This window comes from Canis lupus, chromosome 3, assembly GCF_048164855.1.
Source record: "Canis lupus baileyi chromosome 3, mCanLup2.hap1, whole genome shotgun sequence".
Lineage (NCBI taxonomy): Eukaryota > Metazoa > Chordata > Mammalia > Carnivora > Canidae > Canis > Canis lupus.
In genome coordinates, this window is record NC_132840.1 from 67,972,337 (window position 1) to 67,993,865 (window position 21,529).

At 42.8% G+C, this 21,529-nt stretch overlaps 1 protein-coding gene across 10 annotated transcripts in view; it reads left to right on the forward strand.

Annotated features, from left to right (window-relative positions):
• DIXDC1 (DIX domain containing 1) overlaps positions 1-21,529 on the forward strand; it is a 71,446-nt gene that overhangs the window by 11,279 nt on the left and 38,638 nt on the right. For 6 of the 10 annotated variants that reach the window (XM_072821967.1, XM_072821976.1, XM_072821973.1 and 3 more), the window contains 2 exons: positions 3,301-3,366; positions 20,657-20,786. In XM_072821967.1, the coding sequence (XP_072678068.1) occupies positions 3,301-3,366; positions 20,657-20,786 (196 nt within the window). Of the gene's footprint in view, positions 1-3,300; positions 3,367-4,231; positions 4,368-20,656; positions 20,787-21,529 lie in introns of those variants that run through there. The other 4 variants (XM_072821970.1, XM_072821971.1, XM_072821969.1 and 1 more) reach the window with 2 other exon arrangements.

A 21,529-nucleotide genomic window follows, 5' to 3' on the forward strand; every position in this document is an offset into this window, starting at 1 on the left:
CTTCCAAGCCCCACCCCTTTGGTTCTCCTGATTCCAGCATCCAGGGAGACCTTTACCAGGAGACCTAGGCTGTTGGTTGTGTCTTTTCATCTTTTCTTCTTTGCTCTTTTTCTTGCCACCTCTTCCTCTCTTCCCTCTATGTCTCTCTTAAATATAAGACTTTCTGAAGATCAGTTTTGAGTTAACACATGAATACATCCTCTTCTTAAATCTGAACATTACAGGCAAGCCTGCGTGCCTTTGGCCACCCCTCCAATCCTGGCCTGTTCCCCAGAGGTGACCCTTCACATGAATTTGTGTGGAAGATTTTCTTTCTCCCACTGCACAGAATACTCTTTTCTCAATTCCTGTTTCTAATTAAGAAGCTCCGCAGCCGACCTGTCTCAGAACCTTCCCAGCCTGCTCCCTGTGCCCCAGCCTTGTTCCAGACAGAGGAAAACTGCAGAAATGCTGTCCCCACCTAATCAACGGAGTCAGAATTTTCCTTTTGCGGAGGGATGTCACAACCTTGAGTCCAGGGTGGAGCTTGCATGCTGCCCGCACTGCGGGGCTCCTTGTTTTGCATCCATCCTCCCTGAACACACACGGACCGCACCGCACTGTTAAGGGCTACAGTCTGAGAAATGAAACACAGCCGAGCTGGGAAGCCGCCTTTTTGAGTGTTACCGGTATTCCTGATTCCTCTCCTCTCACTCGGGCCTCTGGGCCTCCCCTGATCCCAGGCTTCGTACTGTCTGACTCATCCACCAATTGTGGCAGAAGCTCCTTGGGTCCTTCTGTAGCCTCCCTCCCTTTTAACTCAGCCCCCCCACCCCCATGTCAGGTCCCAGTGTTTTGTTAGGCGGGGGAATCCAGTACAGTCAGCCCTAGCCTTTGCCTTCTGCTCCTTTTCACTTCTAGACCTTTCAGCTGAAGAGCCAAAAGGCTTGGCTGTCTTTTCCATGCTTTACTGCTTCCATAAATATCCCCTGATCTCCCATTCCAGTAAGACATAAAGGGAAAGGATAGTGGGAGAGTTTTGTTTGTGGTGGTAACACAGTCTCTTCATCAAAATGACACACGGTAATTTATAATGAGCTCATCTAGAGTAATGCAGTAATGCCCCCTGTCCCTCTCTGATGTTTGATTTTTTTTCTGCCCATCCTTTCTGCTTCCCTCCATCGCCTTCATGGGCTTACATACAATCCATTCTTTCTATTTGTAAATTGGAACTCTGATAGCCAATAGGTACTTCTGGTTTCTCTGAGATATTGACATCATCTAAATACTACTTACAGTTAATATGTTAAATCCCAGTGGCCCCTGAGAGTTTAAATAATCCTTTCACATACATAATAAATTATATTGAATAATTCTTTTCACATAGAGTATCATGCCTAGTGCTACTGATTATACTGCTATGATTTGTTATTTCAGATTTGATGGAGCCCTGATTGATTTATTCCAGCTTCTAGGGTTGCTTGATAGATCTAGTAATATTCTCTCTCTTTTGTTAGAGTCATGTGATAAGGATGTAGCTGGTGTCAGAATACACTTTGATTCCTCTGAGAAGCTCTTCCTACTGAGGCTAAGAATACCACACATGTGTCCAATCATCTCTGGGGAATGATCCAAGCATATCTGAAGCCATTCTTCATCACCCAGATGCTTTATAGATCTGTGTGGTTAGGGCTGTGACCTCATTCTGTGTGGCAGAGAAAACTGCCACAGGAAATGAAGCAATGGCCCTAATTGGTTAATTATAAGGGAACTCTGAAACAGGGAGAAACCCTACGGTCTGAATCAAGGCTTCCCTCTACCCATTGGAGGCCTTGTTCTTAGTCCTTTCACCGTTCTGCATAACTATGCATGAAAATTTTCTTCTGCCACATTCCCTGGATAAAGCCCTGGCTTCAACACACCTGACAAATTACCCACAGAATTGATCTATGTTATTGTTATCAATACAATCCCTTTTATTGACATGGTGAATCTGCATTTTGAATTATCCACAAATTTTGGCTACTGCCACATTCTGTAGCCTACCCTGGCTGTCGTCCCCTGTTTCCTGTGCTCTGGGCTTGGCCAGGCTATCTACAGTTCACATTTTCCCCTTTCTGCATGTGCCTTAAAGCTGTTTATTTATTTTCTCTGCTACTGGGTATTGATGCTGCCATATGAACATTGTCTTTGGGTGATGTGCCAACATGCACTTCTGCAGGTGTTTTTCTAGGGGGCTGAACTTTCTTTAAAAAAGACTTTGGTGATTGTGTTGGAAGGTTTTGATAGATCTCAGACTTTAATATGGTTTGGCCAATAAACATTTGTTCATTCAGTTATTTAGTTCATTTTTTGGGTGAGGGGATGGATAAAATATTTGAAACACACCTGGTTCCTGCTCCCAAGGATTTTGTGGGTGTTCTGGAAAAAAACCCATAATAGGATGTTTAATGTGGTAAGCATCCTAAAAGAGAGGTAATGTTCATGGGAGATTCATAGGGATATCTTCTATTTAATGATATGAAAAGCACCAAATACTTACCAACCAAGCTACTCACTGAGGCCAAACCTTTTTTCCTGCTAGTGGGGTAAACATGCATGGAATCACTCACTCAACGGACCTTCACTGAACGACTGTGTTTACCAGACACCATGCCAGGCTCTAGAAATAGCTATCAAATAACATAGAGTTCCCTAGTGGAGCTCACAAGTCATGAAAATAAAATAAATGTTCACAGTATGAAACTTGGGGTAAATTGTGGCAATACAGAAATCTTGTTTGTCAGGCAAACCTGAGCTTGGCTGTGGTGTAAACTGCCTGAGGGACTGAAAGTTATGGGAAGGATTTATGAAAATGTTGGTCAACAGGAAGGGAGTTGTCTAGGCCTTCATTTTTGAAACGTTCAACCTGGAGGACTTTCCCTACCTCTTTCCCTCCAAGCAGAGTAGTAGAAACTCAGATCCCACACGGAGATTCACCCGCCTGGCCATCCTTGAGAACTACAGAAAGAGCTTTTGTCTGGTGTCATCCCCATAAGGGGGACGTAGGACGTATGAGGAAGAGCATTGGCAGGTGGAGCAGCTGCAGCAAACATCACTCAGTGCCCTATGCCTTCCATGAAGTAGGATTTGCAACATGAGGCAGACCACAGATTTTCAGACATTTCCACAATGAATTCCTCCGTGCTTTGCTTTAGAAATTAAAAGGCCTGTTAGGTCTTTAATGTAACAAAAGCACTATACTCCCTAACCTTTTTTTTTTTTTTAATTCTGGCTGATTTCTCCTTTCCTCACCCGGGCTCATTGGCTTTGTTCCCACAGGAGTCAATGCCAGCTAAACAGATGCTCCCTGGCAGCAAGCTATCAGACAGCTTTATGTTCCTCATGGTGAGTGATGGGCTGGCCAGGCATGTGGAACAGTGATAGGGCACCGTTTGCCAGGTGCCACTCTCCCAGGCGCTTCAGAGAGACCGAGAAGCACCAGAAATGCTTCCTCAGCCATGACTGGCCTTATGTAGGCTGTGGGGACCAAAGTCTCAAAATGACGTTTTACTGAATATATTTCCTTTTGTGTTATCCCCAAACCGGGTCCCACTTAAGTAGTCATGAACATAACCATCCATGGTCAGCTATGGTAAGGGGATAAGGAACCAATCCCAAAGGCCCTATGAGCGGGCTCCATGCTTTGTTTGTAGGATAGGGGACACTCATCTCTAGTGATGTCTCATTCATTCATTCATTCATACACATTTATTGAGCACCTACTTTATAACTGTTCTCCTGAAGGAAGAGAGTATTTGTGGAACTTGTAACTCATAGGAATTTTTACAGTAAGGTTAGGAGATGAAATCTTTCAGAAAGTCTTTAGTTTTTCACTTTGTGGTATATTATCCTTTGACCACCATGCTGAACCCTAATATGAATAGTACTGCCTATACAGGAAGAAGAAATGTGATGATAGTTGCACTTGTGAGCTTTATTTTTTACCTAAGTAGCCACCAGGTTCAATGAATCAGTCACCTTTCCTGGCTCTGTTAAGGCCTGAAAGAGTTAATAGAAAGGCTATACTGTATCATGTTCTTTTACCGGCAGAATTCAAGCCAATAATAACTCAGGCTTTCCAGACCTCCTGCTTTCCCCTCAGTTTCTCAGCAGCGTCTCCCCACCCCCTCATCTTCTGCTGCTGAAGGGCCTCAGTCCCACACAGGAATCTGGTTTCCCTGTGAAGCAGATTCACTTCCTGAGCCAGATAGGTCTCCTCCTGAACTCCAGCACATTGGCAGAGCCCCACTGCCTTTCTTGCTTGCCAGCAGGGAGCCACAGACCTCTCACTTCTGGATGCTTCTGCACTGGAACAGTAGATCACAGACTTTCCCCGGTGAAGCCCAGTAAGTGCTTTTTTGTGACTCTAAGGGAACAAGTCCCCTGCAGGAAGTTTCTTTGACCTTGAGGCTTAGAGGAGCTAGGAGAGGCTGGGTTTGCAAACTTGTTTGGAAGGAAGGGCAGGCTCCAAAGAGAAACAGAAAGAAAGTTACATTTGGCAGCAAGAGGGGTTTCAAGATAGTGCTTCCTGCATAAGTGAAGATGGTGGATGGAATTGTCTCTACTTGGGAGAGTTTTAACTTCTATGTAGGGTTATTTGGAATAACCATTCCATTTGGAGAAAGCTGATGGAGTTCATGGAGTTGCTAAGTGCTCTCCACACCAGCCACTTCCTGCTGTTACCACTATTTGTACAACTTTACAGTCCTTCAGTCTCATCAAGGCAAAATCCTGCCCAGCCAGCTTACACCGATGCTGCATCTACTTTTCTTCTCCCTGATGCCTGGACTCAAAGGACTGTCAAAAAAACCCTGTCTTTCTAGACTTCTGGATTACACAGGCATCTTTCTAGCTTCCCCAGAGCAAGTTAGAGATGTTAATTCTGGATCAAGATTAGTTCTGTGCTGTCACTGACACTGTATGTTTGATTGTCTTGCTAGTTTGGTTGCAAGTGCCAAGAACCCGACTTGAGTTAGCAGAAATAGAAAGTGGAATTTACTGACTCATGGAATCCAAGGAAAAGCTGAAAAATTAAACCATGCAAAGGGAAGATTGGAGCAGAGTCTCCATGAAAATCAAGAACTCAAATACTGGCCAGCTCCCTCCCTCTCCTCTTTGCCAGTTATCTCTGGTTCTTTCTGTGGGTGGCTTTATTCCCTTGTACTCTGTAGGGTTTTCCCCTCTCAGGTGGGCAGAATGGCCTATGGCAACATCTAAGATTTGTATGTTAGAACTTTGTTAAAGAGAGATGGATGGGGGGATGCCTGAGTGACTCAATGGTTGAGCTTCTGCCTTCAGCTCAGGTCATGATCCTAGGGTCCTGGGATCAAGTCTTGCATCAGGCTCCCCGCAGGGAGCCTGCTTCTCCCTCTGCCTATGTCTCTGCCTCTTGCTGTGTGTCTCTCATAAATAAATAAATAAAATCTTAAAGAGAGAAAGAGAGAGAGATGGGTGGGGAGAAGGAGAAGGATTCTCTTCCTGGAGGCCAGATCAAAAATTTCCAGAGACTGGCTGGTCACAATCAACTCAGCTGGACCAATGAGTTGTGGCCAGTGGAGGGGGTGATATCATAGAAGGCCAGTCCTTGGGCCCACCACCATGTCTGCAGAATGGGGCATGTTTCTCCAGAGGGGAATCACTGTGGCACAGGGATCTACACCAAGAGCTCTTAGCTCTACCACCCCGTGGGTCTGACTTGAACCTATTGGCCATGCTGTGATTCTCCAGCTGTTGTTTTTGAAAACAGACCAGTAACTAGGGGCATGTTCATGATGTATATATTAATATTCCAGATATTTTCATTTTGCCAAACCTATTGGATCTTGTCTTCACTGAACAATTGACTAATAAGGTGATAGTGCTAGAAGTAAACAATTCAGTGGGCTTTCTTCGCCCTGCTTCAAGAAGCCTTTAAGTTATTTCATGTGGTTGGGGTAGGGGGTGGGAGGTGGAGAAAAAGAGGGCGAGTGAGCTAGGCTCTGGATCCCCCATGCTAGCCCTAACCAGGGAAGCTCTGCTTTTCTCTATTTTACATATTTGCCTTTCACACGACTTACTTGAGAAAAGACTATGGGGCCAAAAAAAGAAGGAGGAGGAGGAGAGGAAGGAAACTACCAGTCCAATCCCCTGACCGTCAGAAGGAAGAAGAGGAAGAGAAAGAGAAAGAGAAAAATAAAAACTACTAGTCCCACCCCAAGAGAGTAACAGTCTCTTGCAAAAGCATATGGTCTTTCATCTGCTGCAGAAGTAGCTCTAGTAAATTTTAAAACTAAGCAGCAGGGCTGCTCATGGCCTAGGCTTGTACTATAGACCTCTTTAAAGATAAACATCTTCATGGGGGAAGTGGTGGTGTGGCTGGTCCATTTTTTTCAGAGCCGGCAGTAGGCATTTACAGAAGGACAGGACAGGGTGTGAGGTACAGATGCCTTCAGGTCAAAGAGGAGGTTTGGTTTAGTGCTTGGCCCCTAATCAGACTTCCTGGGTGGGTGGAGACCTAAAGCTGGGGCACCCTAACCTATGGATGAGAGTAGCCCCACTCAGTCGTGAGTGTTGGTCCCTTTGTGAGATGCCATTCAGAAGTCTCTGTCAACATGCAGATATAGTAGCATGACAAAGGCCCTTCTTTGGTCAAAAATATTTTATCGATGATTTTATCGATGATATCGATGATTCCACGCTTAGAGTTTTTTAAATGAAATGAATCTGGGCAGAATGGGAACTGTGCTCAGCATTTTCATACCTACCGCCTAGTCTAGTCCTAGAAGTCAGTCTAGTCAGTCCTAGACTGACTTCAGGACCTCGCATCCCCTCTGTGCCACAATGACAAGGCCGCATCCTAGAACTTATGCCACAGAATTGTCCTGCCCTTGATATCTTGAACTCTGAGACTCTGTTCTCCACTCAGCACTCCAGTATCCCTACTCCTCCATTCCTGTCAAATTTGTTTTCAATGTTTAGACACCTGGTGGCTCAGTGGGCTAGGTGTCCAACTCTTGATTCTGGCTTCAGTCGTGGTCTCAGGGTTGTGAGATCAAGCCCTGTGTTGAGCTCTGTGCTCACAGAGTCTGCTTGTCCCCCACTTAATTTCAATCTCCACAGGCTCTCTCCTCCTCTGTCTTCTCTGTCCTCTGTTTATCAATGCTCCTCTGACTTGTCCCTGATGCAGATCCCACCATCTGTTACTTCAAACTCCTACTCACCACATCCATGCTTCCTGTACCCGGGGATCCCCACATCCCCTCTGACCACCACCAGTCCTGGATGCGCCCATCTCCTCTTCCCTCCGTGCAGGCCTGCCCAGCAGTTCCAGGGGAGACCACATAACCCGCTGGCAGGTTCTAGGACAGCAGCATGTTTGACAGCCCCGGCTGAGTATGGTGTTGCCAAGCATGGTTAGCATTCGCTGTTCTTCCCAGCTTCCCACAGCATCCCTTCCTGAAGCCTCCTTCACTCTGTCCCTCTCAATGTCACAGGCAAGTGGACCTACTTCAGAGTGAAGAGGGCAACCGAAATTGAGCTCCATCCACTGCCCTGGTTACCAGCTAGGTCCTGAGATCTGACCTTTACTGTTCACCTGTGTAGCCCCACTGATCTTTGTCCCACCTTGTTCCTTGAGATCTTTCCAGTTTATCTCTAACTCAGCAGACCCCATGGGTGTAAACCGAAACAGTACCCTTTGAACAGTAACTGCCCTGACCGCCCAGACCAGTTTGAGCTTAAGCCCTGACTCCTGCTGCACAGTTGGCCCGGGGAGAGACCCGTGGAATGTCCGACCGACCGTTACCTTTACTCCATTACAGTGCTAAGGAGGAGCACAGAGTATGCCCAGGCATGTTTCCTTCAGGTGCGTGTGTGACCTCTGTCCCCCTCTACATACGATGACAGGGCTCCTCTTTCTAAATACGCATCCTAACCCTAAATAAAAGGAACCCATCCACCCTGGCTTGGGGAGTTGCAGCTTTAGAAATTATTCACTGTGATCTCCTTATTTGCAACAAATAAAGTTTCCTTTGTTGTGACAATTCCACCAGATGTAGCTTCTATATGTGACTTACCAAGGAGCAAATTCAGGTTAGTTCAATGACACCTCTTCCCCCTTCCAAGCTTCACAAAAGTGCCTATTCCTGCCTCCCCATGATCAGAGGAACAAGTGGCCCTTGTCCTCTCCTCTGAAACCTTGCCACATCACTCACACCCTCCCCTTGTGTCTGTTTCTCCTTCACTGACCTCTCATCTCAGCCTCCAGATGCCCTCTCATGCTAAAACACCCTTGTTGGCTATTGCACCTTCCCCTCAGCTAATATCCATTCTCCTCCCTCACTGCCACTGTTTACCTGCTTCCTCGTGTCTTCTCGGTTCACGGGCCTCTGACTTCTAACCCCCCACCCTACGGTATCTGTTCTCAGAAAGATCACCAAAGCCTGTTAATTATTAAACAAAATGGGCTTTCCAGTCCTTAGCCTGAGTTTTGGACAGAGTTTGACTTTATCAAACACCCATCTTAAAATTCTCCCATCCCTGGATTCCCACACTTTCTCCTGATTTTTTTTTTTTTTTTTAATTTTACCCTCAATGAACCAGGAAGCGCCTGGAAGGTTTTGTTTTGTTTTGTTTTTTATTCATGAGAAGCACACAGAGAGAGAGAGAGAGGCAGAGGAAGAAGCAGGCTCCATGCAGGGAGCCCGATGTGGGACTTGATCCCGGGTCTCCAGGATCAGGCCCTGGACTGAAGGCGGCGCTAAACCGCTGAGCTACCCGGGCTGCCCCTGAGCTACCCGGGCTGCCCCCTGATTCTTTTTCTATCCATCAGACTGCCTATTCTAAAATTATTTTAAGATTTTAGTTTTTTTAAGTAATCTCTATGTGCAATATGGGGCTTGAACTCATGACCTGAGATCAAGAGTTATATGCTCTACTGACTAGACTGGCAAGGTGCCTCAATAATTTTACTTTTTGCTTATCTCATTATATTCTTTGGACCAAGATGGAGTAGTTTCAAGGCCCCCCACCCCCCCTTTTTGGCCATTTATCAGTGCTGTGGTCTTGAGCAAGTTTTCCCATGAGAGATGGGGCTAATAATACAGATTTTAATGATTGGGTATGAGAATTAAGGGAGACGATGCATAGAAAGTACTTCAGTCGGTAGCTGACAAGAATTGGCAGTCAGTACATTTTCATTTTCTTCATTTTCTTTTTTCCCTTCAGTGCCCTCTCTCCTAACTCCTTTTGCAACCAAACTACTTTTTAAAGTTCACCTTACTTTTGGGGTGTTGTAAGATCCCACGATTTGGGGGCAGCACTGAATTCAAATCCCATTCCTGCCACTTAGCAGCCCTGTTACCCTGGGCATGTTATTACTCTCAGATCTTGGTTTCCACATATGTAAAATGGGAATAATAGCTTCCCACAGGATCAGTGTGTATGTGTGCATTGTGTGTACGGGAATATAAATAACTAAATATTAAAACATAAATTGCATATATATAAATTAAAATATACATTATAGATTTATTTTTATATATCTGGGAAAGAATGTAGTAAAGCACTTAGCACAGTGCCAGCGGGGGGATAAGCATTCAGTAGATGGTAGCTACTGTCTTATTTGCACCTCGCCTGTGCCTGTCACACACAGATACTCTCACACATGCAGCTCCCACCCAGTCCCCATCTCCTGCGCTCTAGCACCTATACTTTGCCAATGGGCTGTAGAACATCTTTACTCTGATGGCTTCCAATAGTTCAGACTCTTGTTCAAAATGGAACTATGTGCTCTTCACATGTTCTCCATCTCAGTGAAAGCATCTCTATCCCTCAGGTATGACTGTACTTTGTGTTTTTGTCGCTGCTTTTATCCTATCAGTCATCTCACTTGTTTCTGGAATTTGTCCTTTTCCAATTATACTATGTCAGTTCAGGTTCTCATAATCTCTCACTTGAATTGTTGCCTGGTCTCCTTATTGGTTTCTCCAAATCTGGGTGTTCCTCATTCTGTCCTGCGTTCTACTGTGTATTCCGAGTGACCTTTCTAAGATGCACATCTCCCTGTTTCACTCTCCCCTTTTCAAAACTCCACACATTGCTGTTAAAAGTCTTTGAGCTCTAAGTCTAAGTGTGGATAGATCTTGTGCTGACCTATTTCTCCACCATCATAACCAGAGTCACTGATGGCGCTGCCCACACATTGGGTGGGTGTTCCTTCAGGATTACCATGTGCCTTCACTGCTCTTTCTTTTCTTTTTTACCGCCTTTCCCTAGGATGCTGTTCTCCCCTTCCTCAACTGGCAAACATCCTTAGGGAACTGGGCGAATGCCCTTAACTCTAGACCCTTCCCAGATCCCCACATCCTTCCACCCTGTTGCTCCTCCTGTGTGCAGAGTATTTGTGAATATTTCTCTGTGCCCACCATAATTAACTTTGTATCACAGTTATTTATGTGCCTGTAAGCTCAGGACTTGGCACAATTACTAGCTGTGTTGGTTGATTTTAACAAGTGAAATTTATTATAGGTAAATATGGATCAAGAAGACCAGTTTTACAAGAATGAAGATGGAAGACATTGGTTTAACAGTAGAATGTGTTAAAAATTACGTAGGGGTTTTGGTTGACAGTACTGTGTGAGTCAACAATGTAAGGTGGTAACAAAAAAAGAAAAAAGAAGAGGAGGAGGAAGGAGAGGGGGAGGAGGGAAGAATGTGAAATATTTTGGATGAAGAAGCTGAATGTCTGATTTTACCGCCAGAGAATTGTGTTTGGTTCTAGGTATCATGGTTTTAGAGGAACTTAGACCAGAATAGCAACGATTCTTGAAACTATTTTGTTTTTAAGACTGTTTGAAAAAAAAACTATCAAAATAGACACACTGCTAGCTAACACAACCAAGAAGGAAACGGGAGAAAGCACAAATATACAAAATAAGAAGTGACAATGGAGAAGTAACCACTGAAAAAAATTGTGAGAGTCTTTGGAGGTCTGTGCAAACATATTTTAAAACTTTGATGAAATGGATAATTTCCTAGGGAAATCCTGATGACCCAAATTGAAAGAGACAGAAAATTTAAACAGATCAATTTCTGTGGAATAAAAAGGGAATCCTATTAAGAAGCTATCTCTCAAAAGAAGTACCAGTTCCAGATTATTTCATAGAGGAATTCTACCAAACTGCCACATATCATCAGAGTCCCAGTGCTCTATGTGTTATTTCAGAGCATTGAAAATGAAGAGAAACTTCCTACTTCTTTTTAAAAAGCAAATATAATATTGATACCTAAACATGATAAAGACAGTGCAAAAAGGGACTCTGCTTCTCCCTCTCCCTCTGCCACTTCTGCAGCTTATGTTCTTTCTCTCACTCTCTCTCCCAAATAAATAAATAAATTCTTAAAAAATATATAAAAAAATAAAATGTTACACGTGAATAAACAAATATATGAGTGAGGATACAAAGCCCATAAATAGACCTACGGACTTACGGAAATTTAGTATATGATAAAGTTAGCACCTCAGACCAGCAGGGTAAAGAGGCAGTTTTTAATAAATGGTGGTGCTAGAACAACTGGGTAACTGTTTGGAAAAAGATGAATTGGATTTATTTCTCATGTCAAACACAAGAATAGACTGCAAATGGATCAGGGATCTTAATGTAAAAAATAAAACCATAAAAGAAGTAGGAAAAAAACATGTGGATTCTTTCACCTTAGTGAAGGGAAAGGCTTTCTAACCATGACTCAGAATTCAGAGGCAATCTAATAAATGATCAATACATTTGATGATATAAAAATAGAAACTTTTTCATGGCCAAAAAGATACTATAAGTAAAGTCAAAAGACAACTGACAAACAGAAATATCTGCAACACATGTCTAAGACAAAAGGGTAACATTCCTAAGATCTAAAGAATTCTTAAAAATGGAAGGACAAAGGACCTATCAAACTTTGATAGAAAAATGAGAAAAAGACAATTCATTCAGATATTAAAAAAAGTGATAAAAGGTAAAAGATACAAAATGAATTATTAAGCCTACAAAAAGAAGTTTTTTTTTTTTGGAAAGATTTTATTTCTTCATTTGAAAGAGACAGAGCATGAGGGAAGGGAGGGGCAGAGGGAGAGGGAGAAGCAGACTCCCCACTGAGCAGGGAGCCTGATGTGGGGCTCTATCCCACTCTATCCCAGAACCCCGAGATCATGACCTGAAGGCAGACGTTTAACCGACTGAGCCACGCAGATGCCCCTACAAAAACAGGTAAGTTCATAATGAAAGAAATGAAAATTAAAACAACACTAAGATACAATTTCTCACTTATCACATTGGCAAGGATTGAAAGTACGACAACATTCTGTTGGCAAGGCTTTGGGAAAGTGTGCTCTCATGCATTCCTTTGGAGATGCAAACAGATACAACCCTTTTGGCAGTGAATTTGGCAATATCTGATAAAATTATCCAACTACTTGCCTTTTTATCCAGCAATCCCAGTTCTTGGAATCTACCCTGAAGGTAGACTTGTATCAACATGAAAATATACATGCATAGGGTCACTTATTGTGGCTTTGTTTGTAGTTGCAAAACATTGGAAAACCTCTAAATGCCCACATACAGGAGAATGGTTGAATAAATTCTGGCTTATCCACATAATGGAGTACCACAGTAGCTGTAAAAATGAATAAGGAAAAATCTCTAAATTAAAAATCTCTAAACTAAATCACTGCATACACGGAATATATTAAGTGAAGCAAAGTGAAAAGCACAAATGCAAAGAGAATATCAATGCTGTGCCGTTTTTCGCACAAGAAGGAAAAAAACAGGAACTCATGAGGTTGGTTATGTATGGGGTGGGCAGGAGTAGGTGGAAAGAATGGAGAGGACAGTGGAGTAGAAGGAATGATGAGGAAGTGACACCTTCCTGACTAGATGTTTTTGTATAGCTCTGACTTTTAGAATCATGTTAATCTTTCACCTGATCATCCTAAATGTGGAGAGAACCCACAGTGGACTACTGATACTAGACAAATGAACCCAACTGTATTGCAAATGAAGAACATAACCACACCGAAGGGAGTGGAGGAGAGCTAACCTACGTGACTTGTGAATCAGTATTTTGACAAATACTGTAAAACTAAAGACAAAAAGAACTCTGCACAAATATTATGGTTAGTAAACTAATTTTTCACGAGGTATGAGCAAGTCTGACGCTATTTTATGTGTTCTCTAGGATTGAGCACATATTAGTAAATATATAGTGGAGAGTGAGAGTCCAATTTCTCATGGGGAGAAACGAGTTATAATAAAAGGGATGGAAAGGAGTGAACTCTGCGTTGGATTGAAGGAGGGATCAGGGTAATTTACGCTAGAATTCATGGTGTGTCTCTCTGTCAAGATAAGTAGACATAGACGTGTATGTATATGTGTATACATACTCATGTTTCCTACTCTGCTACTGACAGGGCCAAGAATGTTACTCCAGTGACAGTGAGCACAACTCATGCCCAAAGTTTGGTTTCTAAAAGCTATTCTCCAGTAAAAAGAACTGGAGTTCTTTTGAGAAATAGATGATTCCAGAGCTGGGCAAGGAAAGTACAAGTTGAGGAGTGCGGAGTATCTTATGATGCCAGAAAGTAAGGAAGTGTTCAAAAAACATGATAGGGCCATATGATCCAGCAGTCCTATTTCTGGGTTGGTAGCCAAAAGAATTGAAAGTGGAATCTTGAGGAGGTATTTGCACACTCATGCTCACAGCAGCAGTATTCACAATAGCCAAGAAGTAGAAGCAATCCACATGTCCATCAAGATGAATGGATAAGCAATACGTGGTATAAACATACAACTGAATATTATTCAGTCTTAAAAAGGAAGGAAATTCTGACACATGCTACAACATGGATAAACCTTGAGGACATTATGCTAAGTGAAATAAGCCGATCACAAAAAGACAAGTAGTGTATGATTCTACGCTTTTGAGTTGTTATTTATTTATTATTTATTTTTTTAAAAGATTTTATTTATTCATGAAGGACACAGAGAGAGGCAGAGACACAGGCAGAGGGAGAAGCCCGATGCAGGACTTGATCCCAGGACTCCAGGATCATGACCTGAGCCAAAGGCAGATGCTCAACCACTGAGCCACCCAGGCTCCCTTGAGTTGTTATTTAAAGTATTCAAATTCACAGAAACGGAAAGTAGAATGGTGGTTGTCAGGGGCTGAGAGGAGGAGGAAATGAGATTTGTTGTTTAATAGGTACAAGGTTTCAATTTTACAACATGAAAAAGATCTTTACTTTCATTGCACAACAGTGTGAATATACTTAACACTATTGAACTGTACATTTAAAAATAGTTGAGATGGTAAATTATATGTTATGTGTTTTTTACCAAAAATTTTTAAAAAGTGATGGGCACATATAACAAGGATACAGAAACCAACATTTGTCACAATTTGAGCAGCAAAATAAATAATGATAGTGATGGATTAATATAATAAATAAGTAAAAGTGAAATAAATACCCATGAACCCATACTGATATAAATAAGTAAATGGGGGAGGGAAGAGAGAACTTCTCATATTAGAAATTCTAATAACTATAAAAGGAATGATGGAATTAGAAAAATCATTTGGGAAACGTCAGAGGAATCAATCAGGAAAAAAAAACTCAATGATTTTTGGGAAAGAAAAATCGATGTTAAATTTAAAATGGACAGATAAAGTGATGATGAGAAAAAGGGTATTTTCATAGTCTCAGAGCATTTTCCCACAAGATAGTTACCAATTACAAGGGGAAAAAAGCAACTTTATAATAGAGAAACCTGGCAGACACTACCTTAACCATTTGATCACAATTAATTTCACCAACAATGAGATGTACTGGCATGATGTCTGTGTTGATATGGTCCACTGAGAAGGGTTCACTATGACTTCTGTGTTATTCATGCCCCAAATCCATCCTGAATTTAATCAGTGAGAACTTCAGACAAACCGAAATTGTTGAGGGACACTGTACAGAATAACTGAGCATTATTCTTCAAAATTGTCAAGATCATAAAAAACAGAGAAAGACTTAACAACTGTCCCAGATTGGAGGAGACCAACGAGGCATGATGGCTAAACATAGCGTGACATCTTGGACGGGAGAAGAACAGTGGGACAACTGGTGAAATTAGAATAACATTTGGAGACTAGTTCATTGTCAGTGTTGATGACCTGTTCTGATCATTGTACTATGGTTATGTAAGATGTAAATGTCGGGGAGGGACACCTGGGTGGCTCAGTGGTTAAGCGCCTGCCTTAGCTCAGGGCTTGATCCTGGAGTCCCGGGATCGAGTCCCATGTGGGGCTCCCTGCATGGCGGCTGCTGCTTCTGCCTGTATCTATGTCCCTCTCTATGTTTCTCATGAATAAATAAATAAAATCTTAAAAAAAAAAAAACGTGGGGGAGTTAGATAATGGGTATTGGGGAACTCTTTGTACCATTTTTGGTCACTTTTATGTAAGTATGAAATTATTTCTAAATGAACAGTAAATAAAATGGAAATAATACTTAAGGGTTTTGAATAACCCCCTAGTGTGTAGGTCAACAGTGTGTTCTGGTGGCCAAGGAAGGAAGAAAAAGGGAAATAAAAGTGAAATGTCTCAAACAAGGATTCTTCATGTCTCTTTTTATACCCAGAGTATTGTGTTAGGTTCTAGATGTCTCGGTTTTGGAGAGATTTAGACAGGAGATCAATAATGCTTGAAACTATTTTATGTAAGGGATGTTGACCTTTGCTCACAGCTCTGGATGTATGTAGGAGCAGTCAAGGAGTATCGATATACCTGGGCCCTACCAGGTACCTGTTAGCTCTACCTGAATCCTATGAGGGAACTTGGGAAAATAAAGCTTCCTAAGTTATACCCCCTGGAGAGAATTTGATGGGGTCATGTCTACATGTTTGTGTTTTTTAAAAGCTTCCCTTGTGATCTTGATGCTTAGCCAGGAATGGGAACAGTGCTTTTCAAAACTTAATGTGCATATGAATCACTAGGAGATCTGTTTAAAGTATGGCCTCTGATGGAGTAGGGCTGGGCTGGAGCCTGAGAGTCTGCATTTCTGACGGGCTCCCAAGTGATGCTAATGCTGTTGGCCTGTGGGCCATACTTGGGGTAGTAGACAGCTACTTCACGTAGATTATTACTCAAGAGACCCAAGCATTGGCTGTGGGGGAGAAAGTGGTTTAGATGAAGGTGCCTTCTGTTCTGAGCGGTTGAGAAAGGTTCACTGAAACCTTGGGGATGAATTTATTTGGGTGGTAGTGTGGTCCAGTGAAAAGAACACTGGCAGGAGTTAGAATTTCATAGTCATGGTTACTGTCTGAGTGACCCGGAACAAGTTAGATCACTGTTTTTGATTCTCAGTTTCCAATTAACAGAAAAAATGCAGTAAAACTTCCCCGGCAGATTAGTGTCAGGGAGAGTGTGTTCATGGGACCTAGCAGAGTGGTGCCTGGCTGGCCCCTTTGGTGGAGTGTGTGACTCTTGATCTCAGTGGTTGAGCATTCTCCTTCAGCTCAGGGCATGACCCCGGGGTACCAGGATTGAGTCCCACATCAGGCTTCCTGCATAGAGCCTGCTTCTCCCTCTACCTGTTTCTGCCTCTCTCTGTGTGTCTCTCATGAATACATAAATAAAATCTTAAAAAAAAAAAAAAGCCAACAGAAGGCTTTAGTTACTCAAGTAATAATGATCTTGGCTTAATGTAAACCATTTGTGCTCCTCTGCCCCTGCATTATTAATCTTTTCAGTCATTTAAGTCTTGGCCTGATGAACTGTGACAAATGATTCACTGGCTCAAATATTTGTCGTGTACCTGTTACTCTAAAGTCCAATAATTCTAAAACTATGCTCTACTCCCTGTGTAGAGCATAGTTCAGACCTGAGCTCTTTTGAGCTCACTGTCGCCTTTGCCACTCCTTCCAACCCCCAAAGTATGGGCTCAGGTGGGCTAGTGCTGTCAGAGCCCTGTGTGACACCAGACATCCTCAGGGAGATCAGAGCTGAGGTGTGCAGGAAGGACAGGGAAGGCTTCCTGGAAAAGCTGATGCTTGAGCTGAGCCTTAAGAGGAGGCACCAGGCTCAGGGAGGGGACGTGGCTGGAAAGCTCAGTGTGTTTGGGGTACTGTGCATGGTTTGGATGAACTGAAATGTGCCCCACCAAGGGGAGGGTAGTGAGTAAAATTGAAGAAGAGGTAGCGGCCAGCACACGACAGACTAAATGCAGCTAAGGGGGTTGGATTTTATCTTGAGGATAAGAGAAGCCAGTGAAGGATTTGAAGCAGGAATGTGTGGAGGGTGGGTTGAAGATGATACTAGGTATAGGAAGCTTGGTTAGGAGGTTTTTAAATTATCATTTAAATTAAGTTAGCCAACATATAGTAAGTATATCATTAGTTTCAGATGTAGAGTTCAGTAATTCATCAGTTGCCTATAATACCCAGTGCTCATCCCATCACATGCCCCCCTAATGCCCATCACCCAGTTACCCCATCCCTCTACCTACCTCCCCTCCCCCAACCCTGTTTGTTTCCTAGAATTAAGAGTCTCTCATGGTTTGTCTCCCTCTCTGATCACTTCCCATTCAGTTTTCCCTCCCTTCCCCTATTATCCGCTGCACTGTTTCTTATATTCCACACGAGTGAAACCATCTGATCATTGTCTGTGTCTGACTGACTCATCTTGGTCAGCATAATATCTTCCAGTTCCATCCACGTTGATGTAAATGGTAGGGATTCATCCTTTCTGATGGCTGAGTAATATTCCTTTGTATGTATAGAGGACATCTTCTTTATCCGTTCATCTGTCCATGGACATCTGGTCTCTTTCCACAGTTTGGCTATTGTGGACATTGCTGCTATAAACATTGGGGTGCAGGTGCCCCTTTGGATCACTATGTTTGTATCTTTGGGATAAATACCTAGTAGTGCAATTGCTGGGTCGCAGGGTAGCTCTATTTTTAACTTCTTGAGGAACCTCCATACTGTTTTCCAGAGTGGCTGTACCAGTTTGCATTCCCACCAGCAGTGTAAGAAGTTTCCCCTTTCTCTGCATCCTTGCTAACATTTTTTGTTTCCTGACTTTTTAATTTTAGCCATTCTGATTGGTATAAAGTGGTATCACATTGTAGTTTTGATTTGTATTCCCTGATGCCAAGTGATGTGGAACATTTTTTCATGTGTCTGTTGGCCATTTGTATGTCTTCTTTGGAGAAGTGTCTGTTCATGTCTTCTGCCCATTTCTTGACTGGATTATTTGTTTTTTGGGTGTTGAGTTTGTAAGTTCTTTATAGATTTTGGATACTAGCCCTTTATCTTATATGTAATTTGCAAATATCTTCTTCCATTCCCTAGGTTGCCTTTTAGTTTTATTGACCGTTCCCTTTGCTGTACAAAAGCTTTTTATCTTGATGAAGTCCCAGTAGTTCGTTTTTGCTTTTGTTTCTCATGGCTTTGGAGATGTATTTAGCAAGACGTTGCTGTGGCCAAGGTCGAAGAGGTTGCTGCCTATGTTCTCCTCGAGGATTTTGAAGTCTTTCATCCATTTTGAATTTATTTTTGTATGGTGTAAGAAAATGGTCCAGTTTTATTCTTCTGCATGGTGCTGTCCAATTTTCCCAACACCCATTTGTTGAAGAGACTGTCCTTTTTCTATTGGATATTCTTTTGGTTAGAAGTTTATATGTTGGCCAGGTAGTCAGATCCCAGCTGTTACCCTAAATGCCTTTTTTGGTCTTAACTCCTTTTCCCCAGAGCAGCATGGTTTACTATGGAGGGGCCCTGTGCCTGACTGGTCTGCCTCCCAGGGTGCTGTGGCTGAGGAGTAGGAAAAAAAGGAGCAGAGCTTGGGCAGGAGTCTGGCCCATATCAGGCAGAGGTGCAGCCTCCCCTGTTCTGTGGAGTGAGTTGGTTAGCACAAAGCCCTTCGTCAATGCTTAGACTACATTTACTGTGTTTCAATACCATGTATACCACATCCTAGCTGGGGACATTGGGGAAGTTCTATAACTTCTCTGAACTTCATTCATAGAATGGAGAGGATACTGACCCTTCAATGCTTTTGTGAGAATTAATTACATGATAATAATGATGAAAATAATAATGACATCAACTGTGTGGCAGGTCCTGTTTCAGGTACATTCATCAACACAATAAAACATACATCAAACACCAAAAATAGTGTATACTTCATGTATGTATTAAGTTCTTCCTCCCACTACCTTGCTGATGCTGCACTTCTACAGTTTGCCAGCAGCTGATAGATTATTCCCTTAGTACTGTCTTGCAGAGACTTCATTTATTCCCACAAATCGACACAGAGAAAATAATGAAGATTTAATTTAAGCTCAGGGAGCAGCCAGTGAGTAATTTCCAGCATCATTTCATTGACAGAGTACTTGTGGCTTAGAAATCAACTGTTTTTTTTTTAATTTTTATTTATTTATGATAGCCACACAGTGAGAGAGAGAGAGGCAGAGACATAGGCAGAGGGAGAAGCAGGCTCCATGCACCGGGAGCCCGACGTGGGACTCGATCCCGGGTCTCCAGGATCACGCCCTGGGCCAAAGGCAGGCGCTAAACCGCTGCGCCACCCAGGGATCCCAAAATCAACTGTTCTTTAACCAGATTGTAACTTAATACTGTTAGCCTCTGAGCCTGATTTTTAGGATTCAGGGTCTTGGGCTTCGGCAGAAACCCAACAGACCTGCTGCTGCTTCTGGGCCATTATTCATGTGCCATTTTGATATTTAGTGCCCTTCTTCAGAACAAATGCATAATCAGAATAAACACCTGAATGCAAGTTTTGTGTAAGGCACAACATGGAAGGCGTAAGATTATCCAAGGGCTGGGATGAGTTATATGTCCATCAGACTTCTGATGATACTGTCTAGCTTAGTCTCACAATAAGTGAAAGTTCTCCCTTCCGCCTGCCCACGTCTTTAGGGCACTGCTTACCAAAGCCTTTCTTTTCCTTCTTTGTGCAGGTTTTAGGCAACTGGATCCTCTTTGGCAGTATAAAGCACAGATTATCACTAACTGTGTAGCATTCCCAGGATTATGGACTCAGGAGAATAAATCTTGCATTGACTCTAAGATGATTGCACTTAAGTCTCATTGTGAAGAATGTAGTGATGGCAGAGGTGGTTCTGAGCAGTTTTGCTGTTTATTCCTGGTTCCCCAATACCTGCCTTCTGAGTATCACTGTCCCTTGTGCATTGTAGACATGAGTGATTGTTCCTGGGAAGCACAGTGGGTTGCTGGCAGCAGTGATTACACCTGAAAACTGGCTGCGTTTCTTGGCTGGTCCTCATCCCTGGTCAACAGAGAAAACACAGGCAAAGCAGGAGTCCATAGTCCTTGAGACACTCATCTGCTTATCTGTGTCTACATTGCCACCAAGTCAGTGGTTAGCTTTCCCTGATGGCTAGCATTAAACTAGAGATTTTTAGAACACATTCCATTTCTGATCATCTTTCTTCTTTATTCCCTTGAAACCTCCTCCTCCCTCTGGATGTAGATTTCCCACCATAGCCCATTCTCAAATGCTGCCCTAGAAGGTGTGGGGCAAAGGATAAGAATAATATGCAACCTTTGTCTTATTTCCACCTTTGATTTTCCAGCAACAGCTACAGGCGTACGTGGCCTGGGTGAATGCACAGCTCAAGAAGAGGCCAGCGGTGAAGCCGGTGCAGGACCTGCGACAGGATCTTCGGGATGGGGTGATCCTGGCATATCTCATCGAGATTGTTGGTCAGTTGACCCTGGACTCTGATGCCAGCATAAGCCAGAACATGCCTTCTTTATCCTCCATGCGCCCTTCAGACCAGTTTGCTGCTTCTTTGTAATATGTGGAAATGGAAGTGTAGAAGGTTTAACATACTCAACCAATGTTAATTCATTTATTTATGACTCAACAAATTCTGTGTGCAGGCACTGTATTATGCTCCGGGAATGTGATTATGAGCACAGTCTATCCTCTCAGGAGTATTCCTATCTAGTTGGAAAGACTGGAAAGTGAAGTCAATTCCATTCTTGTACTTAGGACTCTGATGGGGAAAGGACAAAGAGGAGCACATGGGTAGATGGAGGCACCCAATCTAGTCCTAGGGGTTCGACTTTCCAAGGCTACGTAACTGTATGTGGCAAAGCAGAGGCACAAAGCTAGACCTGCTTTAATTCCAATGTTCATCTATTTTTATTTATTTATGTTTAAAAGGTTTTATTTATTCATGAGAGATACAGAGAGAGGCAGAGACATAGGCAGAGGGACAAGCAGCCTCCTTTAGGGGAACCTGATGCGGGCCTTGATCCCAGGACCCTAGGATCACAATTCAAACCAAAGACAGACACTCAACCATTGAGCTACCCAGGCGTCCCCCAAAGTTCATTTTATTTCGTTTTATTTTAATTTTTAAGATTTTATTTATTTATTCATAGAGATGCAGAGAAAGAGAGAGAGGCAGAGACACAGGCAGAGGGAGAAGCAGGCTCCA